At 39.6% G+C, this 24545-nt stretch overlaps 3 protein-coding genes across 4 annotated transcripts; 2 read left to right on the top strand and 1 right to left on the bottom strand.

Annotated features, from left to right (window-relative positions):
- The first annotated feature begins 96 nt into the window (after positions 1-96).
- Positions 97-15202, top strand: rab44 (RAB44, member RAS oncogene family). The gene is made up of 10 exons (XM_023280266.3): positions 97-211; positions 507-7988; positions 8568-8641; positions 9922-9986; positions 10129-10266; positions 10350-10431; positions 12591-12705; positions 13250-13348; positions 13429-13505; positions 13607-15202. Exons 2-10 carry the CDS (start codon positions 525-527, stop codon positions 13692-13694), a joined length of 8202 nt encoding a protein of 2733 aa, XP_023136034.2. The 5' UTR covers positions 97-211; positions 507-524; the 3' UTR covers positions 13695-15202.
- A 1566-nt stretch (positions 15203-16768) lies between these two features.
- trub2 (TruB pseudouridine (psi) synthase family member 2) lies at positions 16769-21697 on the bottom strand. Its single transcript, XM_023280303.3, has 9 exons — positions 21469-21697; positions 20903-21058; positions 20605-20739; positions 18566-18640; positions 18401-18462; positions 18238-18319; positions 17778-17850; positions 17463-17599; positions 16769-17371 (listed from the first exon to the last, which is right to left on the bottom strand). Exons 2-9 carry the CDS (start codon positions 21018-21020, stop codon positions 17028-17030), a joined length of 1026 nt encoding a protein of 341 aa, XP_023136071.1. The 5' UTR covers positions 21021-21058; positions 21469-21697; the 3' UTR covers positions 16769-17027.
- On the top strand, positions 21210-24315 carry hdhd3 (haloacid dehalogenase-like hydrolase domain containing 3). Of its 2 annotated transcripts, none has more exons than XM_023280306.3 (3): positions 21210-21501; positions 23026-23360; positions 23681-24315. In XM_023280306.3, exons 2-3 carry the CDS (start codon positions 23031-23033, stop codon positions 24023-24025), a joined length of 675 nt encoding a protein of 224 aa, XP_023136074.2. In that variant the 5' UTR covers positions 21210-21501; positions 23026-23030; the 3' UTR covers positions 24026-24315. The 2 variants fall into 2 exon arrangements, with proteins under 2 accessions (XP_023136074.2, XP_023136073.2); XM_023280305.3 differs by having other exon boundaries at positions 21211-21449.
- Positions 24316-24545: the final 230 nt, after the last annotated feature.

Here is a 24545-nt window from a genome sequence, read left to right as displayed (position 1 = left end):
GGAAAATTAAGCTTTATTCAATACAGGAAGTGTTATATGTTGCAGCCGATAAACGCTGCAAGTGCAGCCCACACAGGAAGTGCTCAGACAAGACTGCTTTGAGGGAACACACGCCCCTGTGTGAAATGCAACTACTGTTGAGCAGAGGCTGATGACTTGGCATTACAGAGTAGCTCACGTTGTGAGACGATAGAGTTGCCAGATTTGGTTGGTAAGTACATGAGGTGTTGTGACTTTAATGTAGAATACTTGAAATCATTTAGCTGAATTTGTGCTGATTAATTTTGCATGCAAGTCAGTGTAGATGTAGTTTAAAGTTGGCTCTACTATAGTTTTCACCTCAGTTACTTTGTAGTATAGTGTTTAAAACAATCTGTGTGCTCTTTGTGCATGTGTGTGCTGGATGTAGGTTTGAGAAAAGAATTGTATTAACTGGAATATTAGTTTTGCGACGGTAGGTTTAAATGAAATTTGCTAACAAATTTTACAACTGTTTTATGCTTTAGGGGAGAAGATTAGAAGTTATGTCTGGTAAAGGTGCCAAGAAAAAACGCCTTGGTTCACGCCGTGTGGCACCAAATCAGAATGTATCATCTGAGGAGATCCATGTAACAGACGGCAGTTCAGTAACACAACACCATGTACTAGAAGAAAGTAGTGAATCGCTAAATGTATTGTCTAACCCTGACGATTCAAAACCTGAAACCCAACAAACCCCTTCACCAGACATCACAATGAGCAGGAGAAAACTGGGGTCTAGTCGAAGAAATAAAGGAAGGCAGTTTGCGAAAGACTCGGAAACTGAGCCATATCTTGAACATAGAGAGGAAGTTGAGGAAAAGACCAGAGGTAATAAAACCGTCGAAGCAACACAAACATCACTGGCAGCTCAACTTGACAGGCAGGAGGAATCAAGCCAAGGGAGTGTACAAGATATCTCTGCAACACCCGACAGCTCTTTGTCCTCAGGCAGTACACCTGACTATTATTATTCTGAGGTTAAGAGCCCCAGTACATTGAATTCTCCAGAACACGTCACAGAAATTTTAACTCCTAAACCTGGTAATCTGCAAGCAGACCAGACTCATGAAAATGAGACCAAGCTGGAAAAGACTGACAAATCTAACACTCCTCAAAGTGCAGAAATGGAAGAAAATGTTGGTATCCTGGAGTTACCTCATTTAAGTGCACTTTCAAGTCTTTCTGCAGATCAACAGCTGATCAACATTCAACTGTCAAATTCCAAGGAGATGCCAGAGGAGAAACTCTCCCATGTGAATTCTGTAGCAGAAATGGGGAGCAGCAAAAATGATGACACAGACTTGTTCAGGCGAGATGAAAGCTTGCAGGGCAACATCTTAGAGAGTGAGTCGCAGGTCGGATCAGTGGCTTTGGAGTTTGCTACAGATAAAAACAGCCCCAGAGAAAATACTGCAATTGAAGACAATGTTGAGCAAGCAATATTTCTATTACCAAAAGAAGAGTTGCCCACAAGTGAAAAACTAAAAGAGCTTTTCAACTTATCTGAACTCAAAGATGATCAGCATTTAGAGGATATTGTAAATAATGTGCATAAACAGGATTTAGAGGCAATACAAATGCAGACAGTGGATCAAGATGATTACTCACCTGAAAGTCTGATACTTGATGCCACAGAAAATGTTGATATTTGTGCTGGAAACCTGAAAGATCAAGCTGAGATCAAGGATGTTACTCAGACAGACTTTAAAGGGGTTTCTGATAAACCAGTGGGAGCCACACCTGAAGCAGTAGATAAATCTGACACAGGTGCTCATCAATCAGAGGACAATTGCAAAATCAAGCAGGAAGTTTCAACTCCTACTGTGAAACAGGATATGCAACCTACAAAAGAAGACAACTTAGAGGCTTTAGACCAGATAAGTGAGGATAATCCTTCATATGATACCAAGACACCACAGATCAGTGACATAGAAAGAGTGGACACTGCTCTAGTCCAGGTGTCTGAATCTGAAGGTGGAGTAGAGGATGATGTAAAACCCAACCCTGAACAAATGTTTCATCCTGGGATGGAACAACTCATCTCTCAAATGGAGAACAGCAAATCTTCGCAAAGCTTTCAATCGGAGACAAATGTTGTTTTTGACTCCCAACCTCTTGACAGTTCCGCAGGCATAGATGAGAAAACCAACACAGGCTTCCAGCAGAGTGACATCAGAAGAAAACTGGGGTTCAGCCGTAGAAATAAGGGAAAACAGCAAGTTAAAGATAATGAACCTACAGAGGAAGCTGATGGCAATACAAAGGATCATGAACCCAGTGAAACAACAGAAATATCATTAACATCAGAGACAGCAGACCAGGAAAAATCCACAGAGACCATGCTGGAAGGAATGAACAGATTCGACGCTCGTCCGACCGAAGAAGAAAACACACAAACTGACACACATGTTTGCACTTCTGAGTTAACTATAACTGGAAAACATTCAAGTCCTACAGTAGATAAACAGGTAATTGACCTGTCACATTGCACGCAGATGCCAGATGAGGATCTTTTGGGTGTCCATTCTGTAACAGATACAGAGAGCAAGGAAAGAGATGAATACACGGACCTGTTAAGGCTGAATGAAAATTCACCAGAGGATCCTTTGGTGAGCAAAACACAAGTGAGTCCCTTCACAGTGGAGATATCCACAGAAAAAATCAGCCCTGGAGAACATACAGAACTGGAATTCAGGGCTGAGAAAGCAACAGATTCATCACAAAAAGATGAGTTGTCTACAAAACAGGAGCAATTGTCCAATGTCAGGGGCGCTCAGCATTCAGAGGATGCTGTAAAGAAAGTGGATGAACAAGATATTCAGCCAACACAAGTTCAGGATGAGCAACAAAATTATGACTCACCTGAAAGTCTGATACTACTTCATGCCACAGAAAAAGTTGATAGCTCCTTTGGAAATCTGAAAGACCAAACTGAGATGAGGGACACTAACCAGTCTGAGTTGAGTTTTAAAATTACAGATGATTCTGCACCCAAGGAGGAGGTTTCGAATCCCGATGATAAACAGGATCAGCGCCCTACACAAGAAAGACGTTTGGAGGCTTCAGACCAGAGGAATGAGGATTCTGATGTGTATGATTCCAAACATCCATTCATCAAAAACACAGAAAGAGAAGACACTGCACTAGGACAGGTGAATGAGGGTGAAAGCCAAGTAGACGATGATGTAAAACACAAAGATGAACAAGCTGTTCATCAAGACAATGAAGGAGTCATCTCTGAAGTCGAAAAGAGCACATTTTCCCCACAAACCCTGCTGTCAGACATAGATGCTCCTTTTGATTCCAATCGCCAGGACATTTCTGTAAGTGTAGATGAGCAAACCAACACTGGCACTGACCTCAGAGGGAACAGAAGAAAATTGGGGTCCAGCCGTAGAAAGAAAGAAAGACAGCAAGGTAAGGCATCTAAAGAGGAAGTCTTAGAAATTACCACAAGTGATGAAGCTATTGAAATAACAAAAATGTCATTAGCAACAGAGACAAAAATTCAGGAAGGTTTAAGTCAAGGGGTCAAACATGATGTTTTCCCGTCTGTGTTACATGACAGCTCCATGTTTTTACTGTCTACGCCTGGTTATTCTGAGGTTCAGAAACCTGCTGCTACAAACCATCCTGAGGCTGACCTGGGAAGTTTAATTCCTCAAAATGAAAATCTTCAAGAAGATCAAGAAGACAGACAGACAGACTTTAAAGGGATGCCAGATAAATCAGTGGGAGCCACACTGGAAGAAGTAGATACATCTGGTACAGTTGTTCATCAGTCCGAAGTTAATGTTAAGAAAATGGTGGAAGAGGAAGGAAAGACACGAGAAATGCTGCAAATTGACAAGCTATCTGCAGGTGCAACAGTTGATGCCACAGACAATTCAAAAATTGTTGAAATTATTACCACTCTCCCATCTGAAGTGATGGTGAAAAGCAGTGATGATTCTGCAACCAAGCAGGAAGTTTCAACTCCTGATGACAAACAGGATGAGCATCCTACAAAAGAAGACAACTTAGAAGCTTTAGATCAGATAAGTGAGGATAATCCTTCATATGATACCAAAACACCACAGACCAGTGATGTAGAAAGAGTAGATAGCACTGCTCTAGTCCAGGCGTCTGAGTCTGATGGCAGAGTAGAGGATGATGTAAAACCCAACCCTGCACAAATATTTCATCAGGAGGCTGCACAACTCTTCTCTGAAATGGAGGACATCAAATTTCCTGTACAAAGCTTTGAATCGGAAACAAATGTTGCTTCCGACTCCCAACCTCATGACAGTTCTGTGAGCATAGATGTGGAAACCAACACAGGCTTCCAGCAGAGTGACATCAGAAGAAAACTGGGGTCCAGCCGTAGAAATAAAGGAAGACAACAATTAAAAGACAACAAACCTACAGAAGAAACTGATGAAAATAAAATTGATTATGAACCCAGTGAAACAACAGAAACACCATTAACAACAGAGACAGCGGATCAGGAAATGTCAGCGGAGACTATGCTGGAAGGAATGAACAAATTCGACAGTCATCAGACCAAAGAAGAAAACAGACAGCTGCCAGATGAGAATCTTTTGGATTTTTATTCTGTACCAGAGCTAGAGAAGGGAAGGTATGGAGCTCAGCATTTGGAGGATGCTGTAAAGAAAGTGCATGACCAGGAGATTAAGCCTATACAAATACAAGAAACGCCTCAAATTGATAACACACCTGTAAGTGTGATAGATGATGAGACAAATATCACTGAAACCTTTATAGACCTAATAGAAATCAGGGACCCAGACCAATCAAAGCTGGCTGTGAAAAGTACTGATGATGATACAAAAGAAATCAACTTTGAGTCTTCAGACCAGGGAAAGGAAGCTGATCGTGTATTTGATGCTAAGAAACCACAGCTCAGTGATATAGAAAGAGCAGACACGCTACTGGGTGATTATGTGATTGAAAGCCAAGTAAAGGATGATACAAAATCCAGTGCTGGAAAAACAGGTCGTCAAGAGGCGGGGCTCTTTTCTGAAATGGAGGACAGTGAATCTTCTTTACAAAGTCTGCAACATGAGCTGCATGCAGCTTTGGACTCCAAGCCTCAGCAAAACAACACAAGCTTCAACTCTGGTGGGAACACAAGAAAACTGGGGTCAAGCCAGGAAAAATCAATGGAAACTATGCTGGAAGGAAAGGGCAAATCTGACATTGCTCAAATTAAAGACACTGTTCATGTCAAACAAAATGAACATTTTGGCCCACTTTATGACATCTCTGAGTTTAATAGTTCAAGTTTGCATTCAAGTCCAGTAGTAGATCGACAGCAAGTCGAGTCAAACTCCAGCGAGATGCCAGATAAAGGGCTTCCCATCACATCCTCTGAGATCAAAAATGAAGAAAAGGAGAACACAGAACTTTTAAGACAGTATGAACATTCAGAGGGCAGCGATTTGTTTAGTGAATCACATGTGGAATCAGAAAATATAGAGTGTCCAACCACAATGGAGATAACCACAGAAAAAAGCAGCTCCAGAGAACATACCAAAGTTGAAAGCAGTGTTGAGCAATCATCAAAATCAGCACCAAAAAAGGAGTTGGCTTTAAGTGGGGAACAAAATGAGTGTTTCAACCCATTTGAAGTCACAGGAGCTGAGCAGTCAGAGGATGTTGTAAATAAAGTGCATGAAGAGCTGATTGACCCAATACAAGTGCAAGAACTGCTTCAAATTGATACAGGACCCAAATCCTGTCTCCAAGCACTGCCATCAGAACTAAATACTCCTTTGGACTCCCAGCAGGACGAGCATCAGAGCATCAAAGATGAATCTCCGACAGGCCCCAATCCAGTAGGGAGCAGAAGGAAACTGGGGTCAAGCCGAAGAAATAAGGGAAGGCAGCACGCTAAAGAAGAAGCTACAGAAAACACCAGAGATGATGAAGCCTCCAAAACACCAAACATATCATTAGCAATAGAGACGGCAAGGCAGGAAGAACTGACAGACATCAAATCTCCAGAGAAAATAAGAAAAGTAAGTTCAACTGTGAATGAAGATGAAAACACAGAAAAGCTGCCAAACAAAGACACATTTTTCATAGACAGCAGTACTGTCGTGACAGCAGACAATGACGTTCTCAAATCTAATAAGGATGTTGATGACAAAGACAAGAAACTTGTCAAAGAACCTGAGAATTTAAGTCACCTCACAGGATATGACACAGATAAAATGGACCTGATGCAACCGCCACAAGCCTCAGTTTGGAAAGATGATTTATACATGCAGAATATCTCACATCACGATGACAGTCTCAATGCCGAGTCAAGCACTGTGGACATACTTGCCCAAGAAGAAGCCTCTCAGCTCCAAAATACAGAAGACTTATTCAGACAAGACGTTGACGTGCAACAGACAAATGATGTAATAGAAACTGTGGGACATGTCATGATGGAGAGCTCCGTGGATAAACAAGGTCCTGGACAGGGTGAAGTTGGACAAAACTTTGGAGATTCTACAAACAAAATTGACGCAGTTCAAGAAATAAATACATCACATATGCTCGTTTCTACTGCACAAGAGCGGGTTGAGGATGTTGAAAGTGGAATTTCTACTGCAATGGATGCATCTAACAGCCAAGAAGAAAATCAGTCAGATTACAAGAAAACTTTGCAAGTAAAATCCAACCAAAAGAGGAGAAAGATGGGCTCGACTCGCAGGAATCAACTCAACAGGAAACAAGAGGGAGAAATGGACAACAAAGATGAAACAACAGAAAGCGAAGTTAACACTGAAGCTGATGTGAGAAATCTTGATGAGATGGAAGATGTGAAAGAGCTGGTGTTACCTGCAGAGGTGTCACAAAATGAAAATGCAACAACTTTGCTGGGTGCTGTTTATAAAGAACAACAGGAGGGTAATGAAATCAGCTCTGCTCATGATGAGGGGCATCAGCTAGAAAGCAGCACTTCTAACCTGCAGAGCTTAGAGGGTAATGTGATACCAGGCCGACATGATTTAATGGCTCTCCTTCCTGAACCGTCAGCCTCTCACACTGAGGAAGCCGTCGATCCTGATAGAAAGGATGGTGAAAGAAGTGTAGATGTTGGTGTGGAGCCATCACAGCTAGAGGAGTTTACAAGCTCTAAGACACAAATAACCCCTGTGATCGCTGAAAGAAACAGACGCTCATTAGATCAGTTGCTGCCCCTAAATACTGAGACCACAACAAATACTGGCATCGCAGGAGGAAGCCCAGTGCTTAGTGAGACCACTGAGACCACACAGAATGATAACGAAAGGGCAGAGAGCGCAACAGAAATACAGGACCAAGATTCTACTGAACAAAAGCCAAACACTGTGACAGAAGAAGCTCAAGTTAAAATTCCTGAGACGAAGAACGCAAGTCCAAATTTGACTCCGACCAACAGGAGAAGGAAGATGGGCTCCACCCGCAGGAATCTTGGATCACGAAACAAAGGAGAAGACTTGGATAATGAGGCAACTGAAATAACTGTAGGAGATGTAAAGGCTGAGAGTGTCCCTGGAATCAAAGAAAAGGAACTGCAACTTCACACAGAATACAGCGAGGGTGACCCTGAACAAGAGCGATTATTAGAAACTGTGGAATACAGCCAAGCTGGAGAGTCTCATTCAACTCCTCCGACTCAGCAGACAGTTGAGAAAAAACCTGTTTCTCAAGGTGAACTTTTAGACACAGAGCAGCTGACTCCCCATTATCTTCCATCCACCTCTACTAAAAATGATACAATGTCAATGTCGGCACCTGGAGGGAGGAGAAGAAAAATGGGATCTCACCGGAAGTCACGCGGGCATCAAGGTTACGGAGACCAAACAGAAGAACAGGAGGGAATATTAGATGAACAAAATGGGACGAATGTGAGGAGCATCCCCGAGGAAGGTGTGATCAAGCCATATGAAGAGCACAAAGAAGAACCATCGGGTCTGCAGAAAATATCAGAGGTAAAAGCAAATTATATCTTTTTTTTTACTGTCCAGCAGAAATCTTTATTTTTGATTTATTATTTTTACCAAAACTGATGAAAAGGCATTTGCTTTCACTGCATTTAAATTAGCTTATTAGTCACAGCCACTTCTAAATGGAGTTTATTAATATGTTTCACTATTATTGGATACATAATTTTGTGCCTTTAGCCTGGATGCCTATTATTGGACAAGTGTTTTTTGACAGAGCAAGTATATGTTGTGTTGTACTTCCCATGTGCATTAACACATCTTGCAAGAACAAAATGACACAACAAACTAAAATGAGGAACATGTGGTGTACACTACGTGTTTCACAGAGTGAAAAGGAGAACATAAACCTGCATTTGGCTTCTTCAGAAACCCGAGAGATAGTGGCTTCGAATGTGATCAGCAAACAATGACTTTCAAGAGTTTAAATTAAAAAGAAATGAAGTCTCTCCCTCTATCTGTTGCCAAGAGATAAAAGTGTTTGTTTCAAAAGATGAAATATGTGATCAAAGTAGAATATCCTTTACTGTCAAGTCATGAGGTACTTTTGCATTTTTGTCTCTGCAGGGTGATGATCGTGACAAGAAACCTTCATCCAACATTATTATTTCAAAGCCTGGAGAACACTCAAAGTCTGTGAGGTAACTGACATGAAACACATAAAAACATAACAGCATCCAAGGATTGTCCTATCTAATAAGCTCCTCAGCACAATAAAATATTTATCTACCTGTTTGGGATTCATATCAGCATGGAGCAGTTTTTAGAAACATCTGTTACAGATCAGTGAATTAAATGGCATGTGTTGGTGTATATCTACTGTGTCCAGCAATGACAGCCAGATAGAACCTCACTGCAAAAAGCACATCAGAAAGTCTGGTTTTGTATTTAACTGCACAAGATAATCAGAAGCAGAAAGTGTCATATCACTGGCAGAGACACTTCCACCCACTTCCTATAGTTCATGAATATAAAAGCCTCTCCTCTAATCTTATTGTACTAATGCACATGTAAGTCTGCTTTTTGGCCAATCTCATTTTTTATCTGTTTGCCTTCACAGCAAACATTTACCATCTTGTAATGTCAAAAGGAAACTGTGCATTAGATGGTTGAACACATTTTGCCACTCACCCATATGAGTCATTGAAAAATCTAAGCTTGTGACTCATGCAGGCCTCACATCTACACTAATCCTCATGCACATAGTATAATACATGCAGTACACGGTACAAACACTACACAGTATAAACAGATTTGTCTCAGCGTGCCAGTGGCATCATTGCTTGGCAGTCAGTTGATGTTATCCAGCTTCCTACTGGCTGATTAAGAGTTTTCAGCTGCTCTGTTAAGAGACAAGAGGTGAAAAGGATACAGTGTGAATGAACCAGAGCTTTTCTGCTGCCCAGTGTAACCAGCTCAAAAGAAATGATGCAGTTCATCTATCAGGTAAAAGTAACAGGCAACTAATGGAGGTTAGACAGAGGGATCAATGCAGAGAGACTACTGTAGGCTGCCTCTTAGTTTTATGTGCTTGGTTAAAAGCATGGGTGTACCAAGGATTTTTTTTGTATGTTTAACTGTTTGCAATATGTTCTTTGTGAAAGATGGGGTTTTTATGCTGTCTTTTGTGCCATGTTGAATGTTACTCAGCAGTTTTTTTAAATCCAACAGTTTTTACCTTGATATTGAAACACATATTGTTTGACATTTCTAATATTTACTAAATTTCAGGAAGGTAAAAATCCGACTTGAACTTTTTTTTTTGCAAGAAGTCTCAGACATTTGAATAGTTTTCCTGTTGAAGTTTTTTTCTCAAATTACAACTGTTTTTTCTAAAGCCTTGCAGAATCCAGAGAGTGACTGATTTATAATTTGCTTTGTGTCTCATATATAATGTGAAATGTGTTTGTTGGTTGCACAGTGAAAAGACTCCATTTCAGCCTTCACGTGCTGAAAATCGCCTGGGTCAGGAGCAGTTTTCTTTGGGTAAAGACCATTAATACTGCCACTAATCAATCAGAAATCACAGCCAAAGACAGTTCAATACAAATGGAATAATGTAATCCAAGTTTACTAACTAAATTTTGAAATACTGTGTGATCAGAAAGTTTTTTCCTGTTAATTTCAGCTGGTGACCCCAGAGGGACAGGCCTCAGATCAGACAGCTACCATGTAGTGATGATTGGAGACAGCAGTGTGGGAAAGACTTCCTTCATGAAAAGAGCTCAAACTGGGAAGTTTTCTTTAGATATACCATCCTCTATTGGTAAGATCTTGGTCTTTACTTTATGATTAGTCCATAAATATGTGTAAATAGGCACAATGATGTAACATAAATATACTCTGTAGGCCTTGATTCCTGCATGTGGACTGTGGTGGTAGATGGAAAACCTGTGGTTCTAGAGTTGTGGGATACAGCAGGACAAGAAAGGTACGTTTCATTTTACAGTACATTATTGAGACATTAATGGCAATAACTGTTTCAGTTAAACATATAAATGACAGAGTAAAAACAAGTTGGAACAAAGAGAATAAATGTAAGTGATCACTGCCTGTGGAGATTTTAAAATCATTTTAAATGCATTTCTTGTAATGGCTGTCACAGTACACTGCCGTGAGGACAAATACAAGTTATATCATAAATATAATGATCATCAGTGTGTTATATTAGCATCAAACTGTTACTTTTCTATATTATTGTATTTTCCAGTTCTACAGTTAGAGACACATCTGCCATCCATACTGAAATTAAGAAAAAAACAATTTTTTTCATTTTCCTTTAAAATGTGTCAGTTTTTTCTTCAGTTATGTCAATTATTTAATCTGTAAATCTAATGTTTTACCTTGTCAACATGTTGATATGGTGTTTTTTTTTTTTTTAAATATGCTGGATCATAATGAAATAAGCAGTCAAAACCACAGTTGCGCATTTCCATCTTGAAGCTGCAGTTTACCAATGACAATATCAGAAACATGGATTCAGACCTCCAGGGTTTCATATATTACAAAGCTAAAGAACCAATCCCTTCATTGCAGGGTGGAGCTAGCTGTATAATTGTTCTTCTTCTGGAACATTTTCTGGTTCAGACATGTATGGCTGAATTATTCCACTATTATAGTTTGTCATTCTGCAACATTGAGTAGCACAATGTTTGTTTTTTTGTGGGTGAGTTGCAGCTTTAGCAAGCGGAGAGGGGTGAATGGAGGTAAAGGTGGAGAACTCATTGATTTGCACATTTTACATGAAACCATGGAGTATAGTTACAGCTAAGCCATTTTAAACAGGAGGGGATTGTCATCATTGAAAATAAACAAATAAACCATTTTGAGACACAGAAATGAGTTTTTAGGGTTTAAAAAATGACCAGAGTGGAATTTTAACTGCATCATTGAACCACTATTGTTACTGACATGCAACACAGTTGAGTTTTTTGACACTTGTGTGGACATGGAGGCCTTGAGCTGCATGGAAACACTGAAGATGTCAGGACGTCTCTGCCCCGAGCACCAGATACACAGTCAGGTCCAGCAGCTCCACATGCCCAGATGAAGACGACCTGATGTCTGCAGCAAGAAGGCAGGCTATCTGGACACTGGTGTGACGGAGGCCACAAGTTTGGAAGTCATTGAGAAAATCTAAGGAGGAAGCCCCTCCTTCAAAGGCACAGGGTGTTGTGTGATTTATGATAGCCTCAGCGTTGCGCCATGTGCACTCTGTCTTTCTATTCTAGGAAGTGGCTGTGGCTTTTCTGTGTATAGACACACTTTGTTTCTCTGTTGGCCGAGGACAGGTTGTCTCACTGTCACACAATGTGAAGGCAGCACCCTGTGTTCTCAGCAATGTGTACGCCTCGGCATTTAGCCGAGACTTCTGATTAGAACATGTAACAGTGTTTACATAAGTAACATCCTCTATGCTATTGTAGATACAGATACCATAGAGACCTCCCTGAACATGTGCCAGACAATGTCCTCAAAACAAAGTTAAAGAGTGGAGAAGTGTCTCTCAGGCGAGGACAGCCTGTTTCAAAACTGGTTTGGCGTATTTTTGCAATGTTTTCTATGCTGGGATTACAGATTTGGTCCCAGTAGCAGAGGTGGGGTGTGCAGATTCCCACGTGTTCACACCGCATGTTGGGTGAAATTTAGGAGGACAGTTGGATTAGTGTGGTTAAAATCCACGGCTACAGTGAAACAGCTGTTAAGGTGTGCTGTTTTAACTAATGGGCCTACAGTTTACAAAAAGCTCTTCCTTAATGTTAACACTGAGCTGTACACACCCGATTCATCATGTGTCATTCCAGGTTTCTAAGATTCCATTTATTTATGTTGTTACAAGTTCCAACCACTTCACTGTGAAGGCAGTTGTCCTCACATTGTTTTCATTATCTTTCTAAATGTAGCTTGAAAGGCTTTTTTTAGAGAAGTCTCTGCAAACTGTATTGCGACACAAAGTTGGTAACAGTTGAGTGCATGTAAGGCCAGTATTCAAAATGTGCCAGCTGTGGTGTTTGTGTCCGCATGATCTTAAAATGGATGTCGGATCTAAAGGCAGTTTTTCTCTGATTAAACTCTTTTCTGTCCTCAAAGGTTTCGCAGCATTACAAGACACATTTTCCACAAAGCTCAGGCTTTTCTCTTAATGTATGACATCACATGCACCGAGAGCTTCTCTGCAGTCAGCTACTGGGCAAACTGTATTCAGGTATGACGCATTTCAAACTTCAGTCACAGTTGTACCAGCTTTGTTTATAGTGAGACTTCAACAGATGCTGAATTTACAGGTTTTTATTCAAGGCTGGACACAATGTGGTGACACAATTAGGTGCCTTTAAGTGTAATTAGTGTTAATCTGCTACACTGAAATACAGAAATGTTTTTCTACATCAGAGCTGACTGTATTTACACAAGTGAGTCCTACTATGACTTTTTTTTTTTAAATGAAAAAACTGTTAAATTGGCAAAGCTCTTATTTAAATTTAGAAATATCTGATCAAAAATCAATAAACAAGCTTAATATATAACTAGGTTTTCACTGCCTCAGTACCCCAAAGCGTTGGAGTTCACTTCCCAGCCTTTAAAAATGATACACATTCTGAACTGCGTATTTAAAACAGCAACACATATTTAGCGCTGCTGAAGAATACAACTACTAAGTCAGTCATATATGCATGTTTTTTAGTAGTTTGAACGTGTTTGAACGTTAATCCTTGTAATAATTAAAAAAAAAAAATAAACATGTTTTGCAGGAAAGTGCTACAGAAGACGTGACTGTTTTACTTCTAGGGAACAAGAGCGACTGTGCTAAGCGACAGGTTAAAACCGAACAGGGAGAAATTCTTGCTAAGGTATGAACACAGTGCAACACACCCTCTCATGATCGCTTTGTGGCAACACCCACACTGATGGCAGCTTTCTAACTCTACAGGAATACAACTTTGAATTCATGGAATGCAGTGCTGCCACAGGGGAAAACGTGGTTCAGTGTTTGGAAACTGTGGCCAGGTAATTCATATTACATTTTTTTTTTTTGGTTTGTTTTGAAACATGTCCCTATGTTATAGGTCATGACATTAGCTGACCGTGTTTTTCTATGTTGTTGCCAGGATGCTGAATCAAAAAATTGGCGCAAGAGAGGAAGCCACAGTGGTTCAACAAGAGGCAGGGCAGAAAAAAAGATCAACATGTTGCTGAGCAGATGTGTTTGTGCAGAAAATAAGTGCTGAAATCTTGCAAACAGACGACAGTGTGCTGGTTGGATTTTCTTGAAGGCTGGTGTTTGCAACAAACTGCATTTAATTTAACTCTACTTTCACAACTGTAAGTTAATTTCCTTTTCACAATGACTTTTATCAATTTGTTTCTTCCAAACCCACTAGGACATGTATTGATTTAAAGGACAGTTTAAGAGTAAGTAAAGGCTGTACTTGCATAAAATATAGTGGTACTATACTTGTACTAATATTATATGCGGTGAGAGGACACCTAAGAAACCTTCATGCTTATAGTAGCTAACTGGTGCAGGGAGAGATATTACATGTTGGATAACAGATTTAATCATTTTGCACTGTGTTTTCTTCTGCTAGTTTTCCTTCTGGAGCATGAAACTAAATCTCTATTTGTGCAATTTCAGATTATTATTTTCAGATCACATGTGAAGAGTCTGGCTCCAGACTGAGATATAGCCATTTAAAGACATAACTTATCTCACTAGTAATTACAACTTTAAGTACTTAAGCACTTTCTATTCATGAAAAGTATTTAGTTTCAGCTTGAAAACAGATAAGTTAATCTCCTCTATTGTACAGTTATCACTCTGCCAAGGAACGCTGCAAGGTTATGTGATGATCGGCGTTGGTTTGTCTGTCTGTTTGTTTGAAATATTACTCAAAAACAGACTAATGGATTTGGATAAAATTTTCAGGGAAGGTCAGAAATGATATGAGGACAAAGTGATTAGATTTTGGCAGTGATGCGGCTTAAGTCTGGATCCACAGATTGGTTAAAGACTTCCCTATCATTGAGAGATAGTAGCACAGCGTCACTGTAACTATGACAAGTGAACACTACGTCAGCTGCCTGCTGACGATCACATGATTGCGATTCTACAACAAATCCACCGCTGTGGACCACAAATTGTTTAAAGATTTCATCCGTAGTAGATCATAGAACGACTGAGTTGCCTTGGCGGAGTACTACGCTCTCTGAGTACTTTTCTTGTTGAATGTTTGCTCTACACTGTCTATACTTTATGGGAATTAATATATCGTAATTGTGTATATTTATGTTTAAACAGTTCAATCTGATCTCTGAGGTCACAAAGTGTGATATTTTCAAGGGTCTCTAATGATTTAGAGTACTTATATACGAGATCATTCTGTTTTTGTTTGCTACTCAGCTTTATTCAGTAACAATATTAACTTTGTAATGATTTTGTGTGTTTGCCATCTGTTCCAAATTATTAGTGCATTCATTCTCCTGCAGTTGTCAAAGCTGCCAGGTTGGCCAGATAATCAGAAATGAATTTCGTGCCTCTGTAATTAAATACACTGGTATTAAAATTGATAACATGTTTTCCCATCTTAATGTAAAATTCTTTTATTATTATGCTGTATATTTCCCCATAACTTGTGTCACTGACTACCTTTAATCAGATTGTTCCAATGTCATGTCTCATGCTTAATAAACCTCCTGAGCAACAATTTGTCTGCGTGCGTAGTTAATTTGTGTCCTCATGGAAGTTGTGCATTTCTAGACAGACAAAGAAAACTGTGTTCCCAATGGAACAAGTTCTTCAATGGTATGAGGAGCATGACAACAATGGCGCCACAGCAATAACCTCATAACATCCCAAAGGAGGATTTGTGAGAAAAAGAAATGCAGAGACGACATCTTCCAGCATCTTCAGAAGACACAGATAATTACACTGAATCTGATATTAGTGACTGGCACTAACTTCATGAGATGAAATGTTTATCCGAACCCCCTTCAGTCTGAAACACTTTAAACAACAGAAAGCCCAAAAGCTCAAGCTGAATGCTTGATTTTATGAGCAAGTAATTTTCAAAAAGCTTGATGCAACTTCCAATAAATGAGTTTCAATTAAACGCTACTGTGACCATGCAGACTTCTTGTTCATTTGGTGCCATTTTTCCATAATTAGTTTCAAAGCCCTTCCCAGGAGATCTTCTAAGGCACTAAGAGGAAATTGCAAAACGTTTAAACAGACTGAGGCACAAGTGTACAGGTGGAGTGTAATTCTGAAAACCAGCTGCAAGGTGTGCACTTAAAGTCGCTGTTGCCGTCATTATTACTTTCTCCTGCATTACAGACGAGCTATTATTGCTCACAGTGGGAGAGCTAGTTGGCTGCCACCTGTTCTTCGGTTTGTTGACGTCAGACACTCTCAGTCACAGCAGGGATCATAAAGTCCTTTTAGTCTAAACAGTACTACTGTCTCAAGTCCTGTTCAGATTTGAGATATGAAACATTTTGTGACAAACATTCGTTTGTTTCATCGATGCATGGAAGTGAAGGTATATTCACAATATGCGTCATTCACGTGAGATTAGGCAATACAGCAAGTGATGTAAAATGTATAATGAAGACTAAATCTAAACTAATAGCAGCTTATTAAAGTGTTCAAGTAACTAATAGCCTCATTCATTCATTCATTATTTCCTTAACACTGGAAAATCTGTGCATTTGATGATAATCTAACTACTACTTCACCAACAGTAAAATGACAGTGTGACTTGCAGTTAGATGCTCGTTAGTCATTTCTCCATGTTGGGAATCATTTTTAATTACAAGTAATAAAGTTACCAGCACTTTTGTTCCACATGCTCCCTTTGGAGATGCTCATGTGCATTCTGCTGCTGTCTGATGCTTCTGATATTTAATATACTTGGAGGTAAGACTATGTGATGTTTTTGACAAATACTGGTGCTGAAATGTGGAAAAAACCTCCCCTTAATTGCTACATACAGCTCAAAGTGCTGTTGTGCTGTGTTGAAAGTAACACAAAGATGCTCCTAGATCCAACCTAGTAACGTTGCTGTTGTGACCTCAATGGAAAATGTCTGAAAGGGACTTTAGAAATATCTAGTTTAAAAATAACATAAAAGTGACTTTGACCTTTTGCCAGTTTGAAGAGTGTTTGTACAGACAGAGCAGGTTCAGCTACTTTGTATTAATGCGCTGTCTGTAGACAGTAAAATATAGTTCAAATTATCCCAAGACAGTGAATCTCCTGCCACAATCAAACATGTTTTCTTGTTTTCTATTTTATTTCACAATAAAAAGAAACATTTTCGTATTAACATTTACAGAATAAGTTACTGTTACAGCATTAAAGCATACACAAGAGATGCGTAAGTGTAGAAGAAAATTGTGTATTAAAGCCAACTCATAAGGTTTTTAGTCTGCAATTTGACGTTTGCTAGTCACTTAATGTTCAAAACCAGCATCTCTTATCAAAGATTCACTGCAGAACAGTTTTATGATTAGTCAGCAGGCCGATTCTCATTAACTTCTTGTCTCAGCAACAAGCTTTTTAATTTTACCTACCGCTGCTTCTTCATTAGCTTCATTTTGTTGAGTAGCTGTCACATCTTCAGATGTTTTTAATGCTGGTTTCTTTGCTGGTGACTGGGAGCGTTTTCTATGTTTCTTAGAGGAATGGTATTGTCGGATGGCCTGTGTGATATCAGCAGCAGTCCAGTGATGACGGGTCAGAGCATCCTGCAGGGTGAAAAGTCCATCTCTGGTGCGTCTGATTCCTTTACACACCGCTGTGCTGCGCAGTTCAAGTCCTATCTCGTGCACAACTTTCCGCAAGTATTTCTGAGTTTCATTTAGGCACTGTACCTCTGTAAAAGCAGAGGACACAATTATAAAACTAGATCTGTTTATTTAATTGTAAAATGAGATGTTCCATGGGTTCAGGTGAAGATTACTTACCTAAAATGAAGTTGGGGGGCTGGAAGTGAATGCAACGCAAGCCTGTCAAAATAGGCGCTGATTTCCCCTCTGGACCCAGTAAACCTTGTACAGCCATCTCATAGGCTTCCTGTGAACGCATGTCCACATTTGAATACCTGTGTGGGGGAAAAAAAAAAGTCACATCTACTTGCATCTAGATAATCATTTGGTACTTTACTGTAGCACTGTCATATAAAAGTACAGAGAAAAAAGTGAGGACAAGGAGGAACAATAAAGGAAAAAATGTCATTATGTTGACAAAAATGTAAAGGATATTAAAAGCAGTTGGCATACATTAACAAGGCTTTTTGGTTGGCTCCCTCCAGCATTGCCAGCACTCTCTCCAACTTATCCTGTGTGATGTGTTCTGGTGAACAAGACACATACAATCAGAGACACATTAGATGGTGCAGATAGCTGAAGCTAAACAAAGTTAAGTTTAAGTTTAGTTTGCCTGGTGAAAATCACATAACATGTACTTGAGTACAAAGCTAGAGATGAAGTACTTGAGATAAATATCAACTACAGCAAATCTGTAGTTTTACAATGAAACAAATTCAAGTCAGAATACAACAAGTACAATGGCTATATGCGACAATATCAACTATATCAAGTAAAGGTATCCAGCTGCATAAATTATAATACTTACTACTTCTCAAATATGATGATATAAAACTATGCTATTTTAGGTGCAGGTTGAGGAAGCTAAAAATCATTTAAATTTCTACAAACTGCTCAAAAAAAAAAATCATACCGTAGGTGGATCTTTCCACAACTCCACCTGTGTGAGTGAAATCATCTGTTGCAGTCCCAAATTCACCCTCCAGTGTATAATCCTAGAATATAACAAGCATTAAACCTGCCAATATTGCATCTTATTCCTGTCTAATGTAAAATCAACAGAAATGATCAATTACCCTTGTGACACGTGTCCTGTAGAGATCATTCAGGGTCTTGTTTCCATTCCCGACACCGAGAACTAAAGTTTAAAAATGTGTGAATATTTGGGGAGACTTTGTGGATCAAACACAACACAATCTGCAACAAATGGATTCATCGTGTAATCTGCACTAAAATTCTACCTAGAACACCAGAGGAGAAAGCATCCAGGCGATGTCCGACTCCAACTTGAATGTTCTGGAATTCCGGTCCACTCACTAAAATACAGAAAAAATATTTACTGAGTTCACAACAGCTGCACTTTAATATAGTCCAATCTTTTCAAACAACACTTCTGAAATAAGCCCAGACTACATATATTGTCGGTTACAAGTTAAAGGTTGGGGTCACAATTTTCCAAGAATGTCACAAAACAATTATAAACCCTTCTTAATATGTTTCCAATGACGTTAGTGACAAAGTCACAGAATAAAAGCTAAGTTTAGCTGAAACTATTATCAGTTAATCAAATCAAGGAACGCTGTGTCCTAAGGCATGAGAACACATCTTTGTACAAAATGACAACTGTCACTCATCATTTCAAATAAGAGAACATTAGGGAGGTTTGTTTGAATAGTCAGTATTAACAGGAGAGCTGATTACAGCAAGCATTGTTCATTAAGGCACTTGAGTATTGATAGCACGCAAATTGTGAGGCTCTCCTTTAAGCCATTTATGTGCTAGAGCTAGAGTGAGCTTAATCTATAAGCAGGTGCTTAATCGATTTGTAGGTCAGAAGAACACAAGATTTATTGTGAGGTGTGTTGAATTATCAGCAGATTCTCTGTGTTCTCAGTGTTTATTTAAAGTATACAGGGTCTCCCTAAAGTCTGGACACAAAGAAAATGTAATTAATTATATATTCTTTTTACCTCCACAGATATAATATAGCTTTGTTGAAAGAAGAAAGAGTTGAACTGGTACTTCTCAGTGGACATGAAGGATGGACGTATCTAAAGATGGCAGATGAATCTAATCTTTCAACAAAGCCATATTAAATCTGTGGAGGCAAAAAAATATACAGTTAATGAAATTTCCTATGTGTCCAGACTTTAGGGACACCCTATATGTATACAAAGATCCAGTAAAGCAGATTACACTTCAAATGTTGTTAAATTTCAACATGAAGATAACATGGAAGCAACTTGCAACATAGCACATACACCAATCAGCCACAACATCATGACCACTGACAGGTGAAGTGAATAACATCGATCATGTTGTTATAATGTTACGTTCTGCTAGGAAACCTTGAGTTCAGACATTCATGTGGACGTTTAACATGTACCACCCACCTAAACACTGCAGGTCAAGCAACCCCCAAACCCCCATAGCAACAGCAGTCCTTGATGCCAGTTGCCACCCTCAGCAGGACAATGCACCCCGACACACCACAAAAACTGCTCAGGAGTGACCGGGGGAACACAACAGAGATAAGCTGTTCACCCGGGTTCCACATTTCTCAGATCCAAATCTTATTGAGTATCTGTGGGATGTGCCAGGAAAGGGCTGATCTCGGTGTATATCGGTGTATGATTACGAGTATGTATGTATGTAGACTGCTATTCACACCAGTTCATGTGGACCACACGTCACCATTTTGACATGTTGAAACAGCAAATAATGGAAGCTTGGCTTGTGATACATGTTACACATCAAATTCTACTGATGTTAAAAGTTTCAAAGAAATGAAAATTGAAATTTTTAAACTTTTTTTGTATTTTAATAATTTAAAATCTGGCATCTGCTGGAGCAATTTAATCATTTGGAAAGAATTTTGTCTGTGTCACACCAAGTTTAATGGCTGTGGTTAATATATTTCTGGAGATATTGAAAAGTTTCCCATGCAAGATGTGAAAATATGAACATTCCTATATCTGAAAATATCTGAAATCTGTAAAATTCTGCTGAAAATGTTTTAATAATTTAGTTGTTTTGGGTCCCAAACAACAAATAAGAGAACAAAATATGAGCACAGCAACATATAGCCTTAATTACTCACACAGACTGACCCTAACAAGGTCAGTAAGGTCCCCAGAATCAGTCATCATAACACTACACAGTAGCGTGTTATGTACTTGAACTAAATAAAGCTCTATCACCAACATCACTTGTGTGGAGATGTATATGAACAACAGGCAGGTGATCCAGAAGAAGGAGCTCTAAAGTGCATCAGACATACCCAGAGGATGCTTGGACAGTACAGGCACCGAGGTTGCAGACAGTGTTAGGCCCTTGGGTGCTTCAGTCTCAGTGCTAGGCTGTGCCAAGAAGCGGACCTCCTGAGGAAGTGGCTGGGAAGGTGTAGCGTTCAAAACTGAAGGTGGATACAGTCACAGGACAATAAGATGCCTTGAAGTTGTATTATAAGGCAATGCAGAGTGACTTATTATACTGATCTGCACATACACAGCTGTATTACGTTTCACTCTGACAGCAGACGTAGAAATGCTTTGTTTGTAAGGAAATGTTATCCTCACCTTTAAGGAGGTTGGTCTCTATGCTGTCCCGAACGAGCTTCCAGTGAACCCCGGACGGTTTGTAGACACAAAACAAGCCTTCTAACCTCCGAAACATCCGAACAGCTGGAGTTGCCATTGTGTTAGCAACAAGAGGCAATCCCGATTTCTTTTAAACTAAAATTACATCGCTTTAGTTTGTTCACAGGTAATAGCAGTTTTGTTTTCAAGGTAGCTTTTCCAACTTGATTTTACCGCATGTGACCTTTTGCGCATGCGTACATGAAGGCGCTGTAAGCTTTGATTCCTGCTTACTGCCGCCTGCTGGACGGGATGTATTAAAACACTGCACTGTATACATGCATAAATGAATGGAGAGGGCACCTAGCAGTCAACACAATGATAATAACAGTAGCTGAACTGTAGCTGAGAAGAACTTGGGAGATAGTAGATTAATTATTATTATTATTGTTTTTAATAGCGGAATGAGCACTGAAGGAGCTAACACTCCAACAGACGGCAACAGCGGAGCTCTGGCTCCATGCTGCGAAGAAGAAGAAGAAGCTAGGTAGCTAACTTGTACTAACCTTGTTACTGACCGCTGAGAGGACTTGACTTTGGTAACGTTGCAACCTTTGTAATTTAATATCTTTGTTGGTGTAGTTCTCTAGCATAGCGACACAAGGTTGACATGTAGGTAGGCACAAAACGACCGAACGTAACGTTAGCTAGCGGTAATTAAACGTTGAAGAAGGTTCTCAGGTCCAGCCGTTGGTTTTAACTCTTGGTCAGAACTTGTAACCAAGACGACGGCGACTTGTAGTTAGGTGACGTCACGTACTTACTATCCCCACGTGTGTTATTAATGGGATTTAATTAAACATTATCTGGAATGTGATCGCCGGATTTCTGGTTCACTGTAGGGAAAACACAAATGAAGTAACACAATAGTTAGCACCAATAGCTACTTTCTATACTGCTGTTGTGCATGCTGGGATTGCCATATGTACAGTTGCTGTTATTCCAAAGCACAGAACAAAACGAGAGAGGAGGCTGGAGCAAGAGAGGAAATAAAATGTCAATGTTATGTTTGCAGAAATGGAATGCAGTTGCCATACATTAGCAAGGTATTGTGATTGGCTGAACCTACATATGGGTATGTACAGATATGGTATATGTAAATTCACTATGTCATATATGTACATATCAATTTGTAGATTCATCATGCCTGGTATATTGTCTCTATAAGACCTCTATTATTATAGCTTTATTTTTTAGTCCTGTTGTACTTTCACAACTCCTGTCCTGCTTCTTTCATGCCTTATCTGTACGAAGTTGATCTAACGTGAATTTCCCCTGAGGGATCAATAAAGTTTGTCTTATCTTTATTTTATTTTATTCCCCCAGCATTGCCAGCATTTTCTCCAGCTTATCCTGTGTAAAGTGCATCAGACAGTGTTTAAGGGGCATGTATTGACAACAGTAAGGTCAAGTTAACCAGTGTTAAGCTTAAGTTTGGTTTTGCTGGTAAGTAATTTGGTTTCATTCAGCCAAAAAGCTAGACAGTGAGTGTTCTAGATAATATAAACTAAAGCAAACTGGAAGTCTAACAATGAATTCAAGTTACACTATTACTATGAGAATGGGTATATCCGACAGTATTATTGCATGTCAGCTTGAACTATATACCTATTGTAGTAAGTTAAGGTGTCCAGCTGCTTCAAACAGGCCAAGAAAGCTAAAAATAAAGCAAATGTTTTGTACAAACTGCAAATATCATACTGTAGATGAACATTTCCACAATTCAATCTGTGTGAAAGAAATTGTTGCAGTTTCACAGCCACCCTGCAATGTATAACCCTGGATCAAACAACAGCATTGATTATGCCAATACCACATTTTAAATGCATTATTTTATTTCTGATGCACTGCTGTGTTGGGTCCATGCTTCTAGTGCATGGTGACTCAATGTCTAAGGTAACAATGCCTGTTTGTTTCACCCCCTTTTCTTGCAATGACAAGTCAAAGTGTCAAAATTTGTCACATCAAATATCACAGTGTAGCTCCATGAGAAGCAGCCTGATCAGAGTGCTTTTATTGAACACACTGTTAAGTTGTCCTCTGCCTTTGTCTTGCTTGTACAGATGTAATGCGAGCTCCTCTGCGCTGGGTGTTATGGGATGTGAAAGACACCCTGCTGAAGGTGCGCACATCTGTGGGAGAGCAGTACTGTAGGGAGGCTGAGAGAATGGGCCTTAGCCTCAGTCCTGTGGAGGTCGACGCTGCTTTCCGGCAGGCGTATCGACATTATTCCAGCAGATACCCAAACTACGGCATCACTCAGGGTCTGAATGGGAAGACTTGGTGGATGGGCGTGGTGCGGGACACTCTCTCCCAGTGCAGAGTACAGGAACCTGCTCTGCTCAACACAGCGGCTCACAATCTCTACCATCACTTCAGCAATGCAGAAAACTGGGAGGTAAATATTGGTTCACAAGAATTTCTGATTTATAAAGCATGTTTGTTTCTGAATGATGATATGTGCTTATATTATGAATCCAATTAGAAAGAATACCTTGAAAAGAAAGTTTTCTATTTTTAATGTCCCCATCAGAAGTGTTTCTTCCTAATGGAGAAATTGTGTACATAGTCCTTATGGATCTGTTTTAACAGATTGCTTTGCAAAGGAGTTTGAACATTTTCAACATTGCTCCTGATGTTCGTTGTCTGCATCACTGTTCAGAATGTTGTATATACTGAAGATGTCACATTAAACAGTGTAATGTTCCTATGTTTCAGGTATTTCCAGATTCAAAGCAGGCCCTAGAGAGTTGTTCTTCTCTTGGGCTGAAGCTGGGTGTGGTATCCAACTTTGACAACCGTTTAGAAGCAATTTTACGTGGTTGTGGGCTGCTGTCGCACTTCAGCTTTTTAATAACATCAGAGGAAGCCGGTGTGGCAAAGCCCAGTCCAGCCATCTTTGATCAGGCACTGCAGAAATGTGGTGAACCAGCTGACAGCGTCGCTCATATTGGGGACCATTATGTGAAGGATTACCTCACCTCCAGGTCCGTAGGCATCCATGGGTTCCTTTTAGACCGACACAACATGCATAACCAACCTGACATTCCTCAAGAACATTGACTCGGCTCCCTGGAGGAGCTGCCGTCGCGGCTTCAGCAGCGTTTGGACTAATGCCTGACAGTCAAGTGTAAATCTACTGAGCCTATCTGTGGTTCTGTTTAGGGAATCATTTCAGAGATAATAACCATGTTGACATCCTCATTCACATAACAGATTAAATCCTCCTGACAGAAGTGTATACAGACGAATTATGAATATCAGAGGTTGTAATATATAAACTATATGTACAGTGTGTAATTATGCATTTGAACTGTGAATACTGTGGAAGTAATAAATACTGATTCATTCCACACTGTCTTCAATAATAATAATAATTGCCTTTTTCCATCAGATAACAAAGATGAGCGAGTAGGAGGCAAGAAATAAGTAATTTAAAATACTCCCATTATTCTTACATTAAAAAGCATCTTAATGCATTGATAGAAGTTGATACACAAAACACTCAGGGTAAAGAGCACATTAGGAAAAATAATGACATTAAAAGGTGAAAGTCAAAAGCTCGATTTAGAAGAGGTAAATA

The sequence above is a fragment of the Amphiprion ocellaris genome, chromosome 5 (assembly GCF_022539595.1).
Source record: "Amphiprion ocellaris isolate individual 3 ecotype Okinawa chromosome 5, ASM2253959v1, whole genome shotgun sequence".
Lineage (NCBI taxonomy): Eukaryota > Metazoa > Chordata > Actinopteri > Pomacentridae > Amphiprion > Amphiprion ocellaris.
This window is presented reverse-complemented; position numbering and strand designations above follow the sequence as displayed.

Excerpts from the sequence above, each read along its gene's own strand:
- rab44 (XM_023280266.3), top strand. The coding sequence starts at position 525 with ATGTCTGGTAAAGGTGCCAAGAAAAAACGCCTTGGTTCACGCCGTGTG. Across the intron at positions 8,642-9,921 it reads GAACACTCAAAGTCTGTGAG|TGAAAAGACTCCATTTCAGC; the intron begins GTAACTGACATG and ends TTGGTTGCACAG. Across the intron at positions 10,432-12,590 it reads GATACAGCAGGACAAGAAAG|GTTTCGCAGCATTACAAGAC; the intron begins GTACGTTTCATT and ends CTGTCCTCAAAG.
- trub2 (XM_023280303.3), bottom strand. The coding sequence starts at position 21,020 with ATGGCAACTCCAGCTGTTCGGATGTTTCGGAGGTTAGAAGGCTTGTTT. Across the intron at positions 17,600-17,777 it reads AACCAAAAAGCCTTGTTAAT|GTATTCAAATGTGGACATGC; the intron begins GTATGCCAACTG and ends TCCCCCACACAG. Across the intron at positions 17,372-17,462 it reads GCCCCCCAACTTCATTTTAG|AGGTACAGTGCCTAAATGAA; the intron begins GTAAGTAATCTT and ends CTGCTTTTACAG.
- hdhd3 (XM_023280306.3), top strand. The coding sequence starts at position 23,031 with ATGCGAGCTCCTCTGCGCTGGGTGTTATGGGATGTGAAAGACACCCTG. Across the intron at positions 23,361-23,680 it reads GCAATGCAGAAAACTGGGAG|GTATTTCCAGATTCAAAGCA; the intron begins GTAAATATTGGT and ends CCTATGTTTCAG.